The following is an 11,214-nucleotide window of genomic DNA, read 5'->3' on the forward strand; positions in this document are numbered from 1 at the left end:
TTTTAGCGATGTTCTTTGGAAATATTTTGTGTACAACTTTCTTTCTTGTTTTACTTTCGTTTTAAATGCAGTCAATTTAAAACAACAAATCTCACTGGTTGAAACCTGTCAAAAAGTACTTCCGGTAAAACGAAGCACTTACATGAAGTACAATACTTCATTTATTTGTATGGTAGGGCTGTTCCCTTTCCAAAACTGTCGTAATTTTAACACAACAGTTATATTCTAACAAAGTTCCTTAAAGTTTACTGCATTTCATGCGTTAAAAATCGGATTCGGTCAATTAAAAAAGTGTTTTCTCTCATATTTCATATTTGTTTGTCACTTTGTTATCTCTAAAAATGGCCCTTCAGATTATATTGATGGCCCATTCATTTTCGAAATGGCCCATCAAAAATGTTGACAGTTGTGCCATAGTCCCATTGACCATTTTGGCCTTCCCGATCACTGTTTTGGTATTAGTTAAAGTGTCTATATGATGAAATAGGAAATATATAATTTAAAACCCAACCAAAACAAACCTCAGACATACCAATTTTACTATTACTAGTTAGTGCATCGGACCAATAAGATTTTAACCTGTTTTGTCCGACGGACCGGTGCTTTTGGGATACACTTAACGATGTCATTTTAAAGTAGGTTAATGATTAATGTATCAACAAAATACGAAATTGAAGCGGGGGTGCCTGAAATTGAGTTAGGTACCTTGTGGTAAAAATAAGTAAGGGTGTCCCGTATACAAAATAAAAGCCTGTGGTTTGGCCACAAATTGTAAGTAAAGCAAAAAGTCACAGGTACTTGGGTCTGGTTTATAAATATGTATGTACCTTATTGATATGTCCTTTTTTTAACATATAAATAAGGTACATACATATTTATAAACCAAGACCCAAGCAGGTCTAGGAAAATCACTATATTTAGCTATATAGCTAAATCTACCTATATAACTTTATTTACCTTTATAATATAGCTTTATTTAGCTATTTCAGAGTAAATTTCTGTTCTATGAAAAGCAGACAGTGTAGGCGAAAGCCTGTCCACTTCTCTAAAGAGAATACAGGCTAGAGTAGTGCACCTGTGATGGATGGCGAAGATTTTCAATGTGAGTTATGACAAAGCATTGCATGAATCTTATAAGTGAACCTCTAGATTCCCTATCATATATTCTTTTATGATCTCAGACTTGAACAAAATAAAAGCAAAAGTCAGTAAAATGAGTAAACAGAAATGAACTTTTAGTAGTAGTACAAACCAAACTTTCCTTCGAGCTCGCCATTTTGTAGATTGTAATGTCCCAAACTGAGTCTGCTAACAAGATTTTTTTCCGGATTAAATGTGACAATGAAAAGCTGTGTGTAAGCTGACTATATAGTACAAAATTCCCGTTTAACAGAATTTTTCACTGATTTTATACGGCACCAAATTTAGTTTGTTCACTGTATGTTTAACTTACTCCTCAGAGCACCACTTTCTTAAAGGGGTCGCAGGTGCTTGGGGACCCCCCCCCCCCCCCCCCCCCCGCGTGTTCCGTAACAAAATTGTTCTTTGATTTTTTTTTTAAATAAAATATTTCTCTCTGACATATTCACAAAGTATTACAACTAAAAATCCGAAATCTAAGTTAAAACTGTCCTTTAATAAAAGATCATACTCTGATACTAAAACTATGGTGGCATTTTTCTGCCCCCCCCCCCCCCCACCCCCACCCCTACATGCAAGATATATCATATTAACATGCAGCATAATTCTGTAGACATGCAACATATTTATGTCAACATGCAAGTTAATCATGTTGACATGCAAGTTACCAATCATATAAGAAAATATAATTTAAATATGGGTACATTTACTTTCTAACGCCTGTATCTGACATTTTAGATGCAATATGTACGGAAGCGTAAATGGCTCTACACTTGTTGTGTTATAACTTTGTATATTATATTTTATCGTCATATCAACATATTAAATGTTATAATTCCATATTTATACACATATTTGAATTGTATGAAGATGTATTTACATAATTAAAGGCAACATTTTTCGTGTAATACATTTTATTGCTTTAAGTTTTATCGACTTAAATATCATATTAATTTTCAGATATCGATCGAAACAAGATATTCAATCATTACGAAAGCCCATTGAGTGCTTAATTTACTAGTGGTATAGTTGTAGTACGTGTTACGGATTAAAAAAAAACCGCTTGAAAAAAAGTGTCAAGTGGAGATTTTTCTTAAAAAATAATCAGTCTAAAGAATTTCTTGAATTTAACAATTAAAAAACATGTACAAGAAAAAAATCATTTTATTGATTTTTAGGTTTTAAAATAGAAAAAATATTCGATGACTAATTTATTCTATTCTCGCATCATTTCTCCAGTACATCTTCCGATGAAATGATATTTTATAAATAAGTTTCTGAGAGTTCCCGTCTGTGTTCATGTTCTTATCTATCAGTTAAGATCAAGGTTCCTGAGTAACATTATTATACATATTATTTCGCCAAATAACGCGAAAGTTTCGCGTTAAAACGCGAAAGTAACGCGTTTATTCGCGAAAGTTTCGCGCTATAACGCGAAAAATTTATTTTTTTAACCTACGAAAATGAGCTCAATGGGCTTTCGTAAATCATATCTATATAGTATTGTCGATATGAAAGAATAAATATATAGTTATATCGAAATAGATATATGAATATTTTCGAAGTCAGAAAATTAATAGTGTTTTTGAATTAACTACGCGGGGGAAGGAATTCTGATGAATCTTCACTTCACTCTGAATTCAGTGACAGGCACGTAGCACCAGGGGGCCAGTACCTTTACTATTGAAAATGTTCATTGAAAGGTTGGTTGCCTCCCCCCTACTTCTTACCACAGTAAAGTGATATCAAGGAAATGTAGCATGCCAAAAAAAATTGGAAGTTAAAAAAAGTTGGCATTGAAAAAATTTGCACCCCCCCCCCCCCCCAACCGAAATAGGATTTTCGATTTTGGGCATTTTCACTTTTTTTTGCTTGTCAACTTTTACAGGTAAGTAAGAAACAAATTTTTTCTGGCTGCCCCCTTTCAAAAACGATGCTACGTGCCTGAGTGAAAGATTGGGTACCATGTATTTACTATCGTGTACGATTATAGGCTGAAACAAATTCAAAAATATTTTAAAAAGGGATGTGGAGAAACATCAACAGTTAGATTATAAGCATTGTCATAGGGGGTTATTGTAGCGATCACCACTTTTGAAGCGGGGATCTGATATATTCTATATGGTTCACTGCTTTCTATCTCTTGAGTTCAGTAGGAGAATTAAAAATCGCTTTTGAAGCGAAAATAGAAAGTAACAGTTTTATAAAAGTAACACTGGCTATGTACTTTGTAAATATTTGTTGATTTTTCACTCTGTGGTATATATACATAGGATCTGACTCATGAACGGGAACCTCCGCAGTCTTGAAACCCCCCCCCCTTCTGATATTAAAAAAAAAATATAAACGGTGAACCATGATGATAGAATTACATCAGATAGAATATGTCTAAGCTTAGTCACAAAGTTTAAAGTAGGAAAATGTAGTGTCAGCCAAATTAAATATATAACAAGGGAAAAATTATCCAGAGATTTAATAATCCAAATGCGAGAGTTTTCTATTTTTTTGGAGGGGGAGGGGGGGGGTATATTAGTTGATCTCTGCTGTACTTTTTTTTTTTTTTTTTAAATAAAAAAAAGCTGGATGACGGACACAGTGATACTCTTGCCTCCCCGTCTTCAAATGTGGTGATAGGTAAAATAGCCCCCTAAGAATTTAACTGTTGATGTGTCGCAATCTCCCTTTTTCAAAATATTTTTGAATTTGATTCAGCCTATATTACTCGTACTAGTGATCGTACACGCTGGCAAATACATAGTACATATTAAGCTTTCAGTGATACCCGAGTGAAGTCAAGATTCATTAGAAAACCCGCCCCCGCGAAGTTAATTCAAAAATACTTTTTTCTGACTTTTTTCTCGCAAATATTCATATATTAATATCGATATAACTAAATATTTATTTTTTCATATCGACAATGCTATATTGATATGATTAAATATCTTGTTTCGATCAATATTTGAAAATCAATAAATTACTAGTATTTCAGTCGATAAAACTTAAAGCAATAAAATCTACTAAACAAAAGAAGTTGCCTCTAATTAGGTAAAAACATCTTAATATATCTCAAAATATGTGTATAGATAAGGAGTTATACTTTACATGTTGATAAGACGATAAGATATAAGACAATATTCAAAGTTATAACACCACAAGTGTAAAACCATTTATGCTTCCGTAAAATATGCAACATAATTATGTAGACATGCGACTATTTTATGTCAACATGCAAGATAATTATGTCAACATGCGACTTATTTATGTCAACATGCAAGATAATTATGTCAATATGCGACTTATTTATGTCAACATGCAAGATATGTCAACATGTGACTTATTTATATATGTGATTTATGTTAACATGCAAGGTAATTATGTTAACATGCAACTTATTTATGTCAGCATGCAAGATAATTATGTTAACATGCAAGATATGTAAGTTGATATGTATGGTGGCATATTTATGTCATCCACATATTTTTTGTTAACATAGCATATCATGCCAAGTCCGCATAACTATCTTGTCAAGTCATGATAACTTTCTGATTTGTCAACAAAAACGGACTTTATATCTTGTCCAGTCAATTAAGATATGATATCACATTTGCTGCGATAGCTATCTTGACATGACGAGATAACTTATCTTGCATCATTAGTAAATAGCTATATATCGCAACAAATGTGATATCTTATCTTGACTGGACAACATATAAAGTTGATGTTTGTCGACAAAACAGAAAATTGTCATGACTTGAAGAGATAGTTATCTTGACTTGGCATGATATGCTATGTTCAAAAAAAGTTATGTGGATGGCATAAATATAACACCATATATATATGCAAGTTATTTTCTTGCTAAGTTGCATGTGAACATAAATATCCTGCATGTCTACATAATATCTCGCATGTTAACATAAATATCTTGCATGTTGACATAAATAAGTTGCATGTCTACATAATTAACTCGCATGTTGACATAAATATCTTGCATGTCAACATAATTATCTCGCATGTTTACACTATAAGTAAATCGCATCTTCTCATAATTATGTTGCATCTTGCATCTACGATGTCAGATACGGGCGTCAACACGGGATTTTACCCATATTTAAATCAGATTCCTCTAAAAGATTTAATTTGTAACTTGCATGTCAACATAATTATCTTGCATGTATCTGTGTATACGCATAATTTTCTTGCATGTTGACATAATTTTCTTGCATGTTGACATAATTTTCTTGCATGTTAACATAATTTATCTTGCATGTAGGAGGCAGAAATATGCTACCATATAAAACTACGGAAACGTATAACCGCCTCGTGTTGTTGTTTTAGAACGCGATATTATGATATAAAAATGTAAGTTGTCAAATACAATTACTTCAAGGTTTGGCGATTTAATTATGACAACAATCTCTGATGAATAAAACTTTTCTGATATGTTTTAGACGACTTATACACTTTGATATATCCAAGTTGAATTCCTAAATGTTGCACATGTTAAATAATGTGTAAACATTATGCCGCTAAACATCGCAGATTTTAGTGCAGTATAACATATATGAAGACTTCGTTTAGACGACTCGATTTAATCAAAGAGAAAAATTCAACAAAATGTGAACGACTTGCAATATCAGATCTATACAAGATACAAGATTTTATCAGTCCAATTTGGGCCCTTGGAGGAGCAAACAAGATTTACAAACAAAAGAAGGAGGAGGATCCAATTGATAGAACAAGGAAGATCTTACATATAATGAGAGCAGTTGATAAAAATGTATATAAGAGATACACTGAATATACATACATGTATTGTATATGTTATAATAATATTATAGTCAAAGGCAAGAAACTGGGAAAAAGTACATATATGCATATCAAAATATCCTCAAATTAATGTAGATTACCAAGGAATCTAGCAATTGATCCAAGGATGTCAGGATCTTCAATCTTCGTTATTCATGAGCGAATAAAATTGATTATCATAGAATAGAGATTGAAAAATTTTACATTTAATTTTACAAATATTTATGAGTTCAAGTCTTTTTACATTAAGATAAGGACATACCAGGAGAAAATGAATTTCATCCTAATTCAAATATAACGTATATTGCACTGAATTAATGTCTGACTCAAATAGTTAGAGGATATCTTGCAGGCTCTTCCCTAAATAATAAATCTTATGAATGTTGCTTCAACGGACACTCACTATATTTGGTAATACTTGTCCACTATTCAATGCAAACTATGATAACGATAACTTTAATCATGTTCTTAGCTTGGAGAACATATGCAGACATATAAGCATCTAATATTTTCGTCTGATGTGATGTCATGCATTAAATATGACCTCAAAACATTGTAAATTCAAAATTTCAAGAAAGTTGTGTATTTTCTTTGATAATTCAATTGGGAAAATTCGAGCGCGAGTCTGCACATACTCTATTTTTTAATATGATGTGTAGAATGATAAAGTGAATGAAATAATTTGCATTTTATCCTCTTTCTTTTTAAAGATAACACACAAGCTCATTAGTTAGTGCTCTCACAGACACCATTTTCCCCCCAATCATGCTTTGATTTATTCGGTAAATTCAGATTTTTGTTATAATTTATACCATCATATACATTTTATGAAGTTGCTCTTTGAGTACATTTAAAAATACATATACATAAAGACTTATAACACTGTAAAACCTGCAAATTTCTTCTTTGTTTATTCTAAGATAAAAAAACATTGCAGTTACCGACAGCATCAAATTTTTAGATTTTTATGTTTAAAAATCATTTTTTTAAATAATCAATTTCGGACAATAAAAATCCGGCACGTAGCTACGGTTTTCAAAGAGTGTCCCGGGTCCTATGAAAAACACACATTCAGAAAAAGAGGAAAGCATTTTCTAGATATGCATTACGGCCCAAGTAGTGGTATAACGATTTGAATTATTTTATTAAAATCAGACATCGATGCAATGCAATACGTTATATTAATAGATCTGATGTTACAAGTCGAATTTTGCTTCATTTCCTCTTTGATTAAATCGAGTCGTCTTTGCGAAGTCTTTATATAAATGTTAAATTGCACTAATATCTGCGATGTTTAATTTTAGCGGCTTAATTTTTATAAATCATCTTAGTGCTACATTTAGGAATTCAACTTGGATATATAAAAGTGTATAAGTCGTAAAAACATATCAAAAAAGTATTATTCACCAAAGACTGTTGTCATTATCAAATCGCCAAACCCTGAAGTTATTGTATTTGACAACATCTTTATATCATAATATCGCGTTCTAAAACAACAACACGAGGCGGTTGTACGTTTCCGTATAAAACAGAAACAGTTCACATACGAGTCACAGTTTATATAGAATGAAAAATAAATCAATATTTAGCAATAATGTCAAGGAAATTAAGATTAAAGAATAACTCATATTTCTCAATTAGCAAAATTTTTGCGTTATGCAGCTGCGATTTTACTTTAAGATGTATGACATGCAAGAATTCAATGTCTACATTGTCTAGTCGATAAAAGAGCTTTATTGCTCATGTTGTTTTTTTATGTGTATATAGTCGGACTATAAATAAAATTTACTTAACTACTACTACTACTACATTCCATGGAAATACAGAATGGTATTTTTATATAAACCTCTGAAGAGACTACAGAAGATTTCCAATGTCTGACAGCAAAACATAAATTTGGCGGGAACTAGGCTATGACAATTCCAGCCTAATGACGTCACATGTCAAACAGCTTTGTAATATGAATGTGATGATATAGAGACATATTTTTCTAATATACTGAAAGGATTTAGAAAACACAAGAGGTAAGCAAAAATGTTTTTACTTTATACAGCTAATTTTTGAAGCCTAGCTTTACGTGTAGTCGTTAGCGATGACGTCATGCTTAGTAACTGCTAGGTAACTGCAATGTAGCGTTGCGTTTTGGTTACTGTTGTTAGTTACTCACTTTGATCGGTAGAGAATAGACGTGCTTTTTCACAGAGCGACAAAAATCACAAATTTCACTATGAAAAGACAAAGATCTTCCGAGAGAAAGGACCAGAGTGTGTCTAAGAGGGTAATTCTTTAGGAAATAAAATTTTATTGGTCTTAAATGCTTGTTTTTATGAGATACGGTACCATTCGAAATTGGGATAAGGGGGGGGGGGTTTAAAAATTTCAAAGACGTGGAAGGGAAGCTTAGCTAACACACTGTGCCAATACATTGTATATTTCCTCAAATTTGACATTTAAAACATTTTTTTGATTATGCAAGTTTACAGAAAACGTGCAAATTTATATAAAATACATGGTTACTGTCTTGAAATATAACCGATATTTGGGCGAGGGTAAGAAAACGTGACCGGATAAAGCTTTGGTTTATTAGGTAAACGCAAGGGATAGTTGCAGGATAAATAATAGATATCACGTAACATAAATAAAAACACACACCTAAGCTGTGTTGCTAATAAAGATAGGAGTAGGAACATGGAAGGCGTAATTCATTGTGGAGGTAGGGTTGGATTTGATATAAAGTCTACTGAAATACTATAAAATCAATACCACAAAACAGAGAAAATGCAACAGGTCTTATTGGGGCGTTTTCTGTAGAATAACCTTTTTTCTGCTGAACTAAATTGAGTCATATCAATTTGAATGCATACTTACATCATTCGGCACAATATGTTGAAAACGTTTGTTGTAAGCTTTCCGAACATAAACACAGGGGAGCGTACTCTGTGACAACCCAAAGTGGAGTTGTCCCCCGTTGACAGTTTAAAAAAAAAAGAGGGGGGTTCTTATTGCTATTTGATTTAAAGTATAAAGTTTAAAGTTTTAATGGCTTTAAATTTTAAAATTATATAGTAAATATTTACTTATTTGATATTCCTTTAGTTATTATTTTCATTCCAGCGCCGTATAGACGTCTCTTCAGATGACAGTCGTCAGTGGTACGAGGTGATGCTTGCCCTAGCGGCCAAATCAGCTGTAAGTCTCTCTCTCTCCTTTCAATAAATATCTGTAGCTTCTGTCTTCTCTCTCCTTTGAATACTCTCTATATTTTCTATCCTTTCTCTCCAGTGCAAACAAGTCTTTACTTCTGCTGCTCACGAGTGGAGAGAGCACATTAAAGACTGGGTAAGAGTCTGAATGGGTTAATACACATTTAGGGCATTTATAAATAATTATTTCTCTGTGGGTTCTATAAATGATTCTATGTTTTAAAAGAAATTGATATTATTCTATTTTTATTAGTATGAGTTGATCCATGCCATCAACAAGTCTGAGGAGCGTAGGGAGCTACCCACCATACCTCAACCTACGCACCAGGTATGTGCCGCACTCAACATTGTTCTAACCCAAATAGTATAAATACATACTTTTCGATCATTAGTATGCATAACGTTTCGAGGGAAACCTTTTATTCCTTTGTCTTGTAATTAACATTTATAACTTTACTAGTACTATGTTTTCCTCTTATAGATGGAGTGGTTGGCTAGAGTCAATTTTGAGCACAGATCCATGCGCCGTAACGTACCAGAACAGAGACGTCATAAAGTTTCCAAGAAACAAGACCTGAATTCCTCTTTTTACGTGTACTAAAGAGGAGGAGAAGTTTGGTGAGTTAAACCACCGGAAACCCATAATGTATTAAATGTGATTAAAAAGCTTTATACTTTTTGCAAGTCTTTATCTGAATTTATGCTACCCTGTAAGTCTTATATGTTCTTTATATACATGTACCATATGTGAAACTCCCTAATATTTTTTGTGTTTTTTTTTTGCTTTCATGGCACATAAGAGACAATCAATTCATGTCCCTTCACGGAAGTGTTAAATTTCATACTTGTGTTTTTCTTCAGAAACAAAATAATCCCCCGATCTTAGATGTTGCATCTCCCTTTTCTTAACCCGTAATTTTTGATATATATTTTAGATCGTATGTATGTTCTGATAAATATCAATACAATTGTACAATTTTCGAATTTCTTGTAGATATGGGACAGATAGTTTGCAAGAATCTGAGACATACCGACTGCCACAACCATCTCAGTACCGTGCACTGACTGTACTTGTATTTTGTGTACCACACACTTTCTATGGACTAAAGTGCCTGACTTTACATAGTGCTATTTTACCATCTCAGTTCTAACGCCACAGCCATCATAGTACCATGCACTGACGATGCTTGTAATTAATGAAACACACCTTTCATGGACCTATATGAGTTTGACTACACGTACTAACTTAGTGTGTTTTAATATAACTATTGCAGCGTTACTATGCCCAGGCCTTTTTATGCTTTGCACTTTACCAGGCGCTGTGTGTGACTTTGCATAGACATTGGTATAGAAGACTTTTGCTGCGTGTGTAGCGGCAAAGTTTTATGTGCCGTTATTTTTAGACTCATCATTATTTTCATTTTAGATTATTTCTTTTGTAAAATTGAGTAGAATATTTCTCATTGAGTTTATATATAACTGATTTATATATTTTTTGCATATAGTACTTGCATGTTACTTTTGTTGTTGAAATTTAATTTTCTTTAAACAGATGAGTTTGCCTTAGAGTAACTTTTCATCATCATCACCGTCCTTTATACATTCTGTGGAATGTAGTATGCAGCATCAGACATCAGATCTCCACATTTGTCTATCCTGTGCCAGCCTAGTTGATTCCCATGTTTGGTGCATGGTTTTCACCCTTTACTGTCCTTCTCCAAGATGGACTCGGCCTCCCCCTTCTCCTTTTGACCTCTTGTGGTACAGTGCAGTACTGTTCTTGTTGTTGAGTGGGGGTCTTTTTAGGTCACCTGTGTTTACACAGGCGACCTATGGCTATCTGTTTTCGTCTGTCGTCGTGCGTTAACATTTGAACATTTTCAGCTTTTTCTCCGAAACCGCAATATACTTTCATCACCTGCATACGGAGTTCAAATATGATATATCTGACAAGTATAAATAATATCTGACAAGTATAAATAATAACTGATAAGTCTATGTAATATCTGAAAAGTCTATATAATATCTAACAAGTCTATATAATATCTGACAAGCTGACTTATCT

The 11,214-nt window shown here is 32.9% G+C and overlaps 1 protein-coding gene across 1 annotated transcript; it reads left to right on the plus strand.

The window, feature by feature from the left end:
- Positions 1 to 8,173: 8,173 nt before the first annotated feature.
- On the plus strand, positions 8,174 to 10,553 carry LOC134235471 (uncharacterized). The gene is made up of 5 exons (XM_062717601.1): positions 8,174 to 8,224; positions 9,061 to 9,135; positions 9,403 to 9,477; positions 9,631 to 9,767; positions 10,144 to 10,553. The coding sequence occupies exons 1-4, from the start codon at positions 8,174 to 8,176 to the stop codon at positions 9,748 to 9,750; spliced, it is 321 nt and encodes a 106-aa protein (XP_062573585.1). The 3' UTR covers positions 9,751 to 9,767; positions 10,144 to 10,553.
- The last annotated feature ends 661 nt before the right edge of the window (positions 10,554 to 11,214 follow it).

The sequence above is a fragment of the Saccostrea cucullata genome, unplaced genomic scaffold (assembly GCF_032062105.1).
Source record: "Saccostrea cucullata isolate Sc308-1 unplaced genomic scaffold, CSIRO_AGI_Scuc_v1 ctg662, whole genome shotgun sequence".
Classification (NCBI taxonomy): Eukaryota; Metazoa; Mollusca; class Bivalvia; order Ostreida; family Ostreidae; genus Saccostrea; species Saccostrea cuccullata.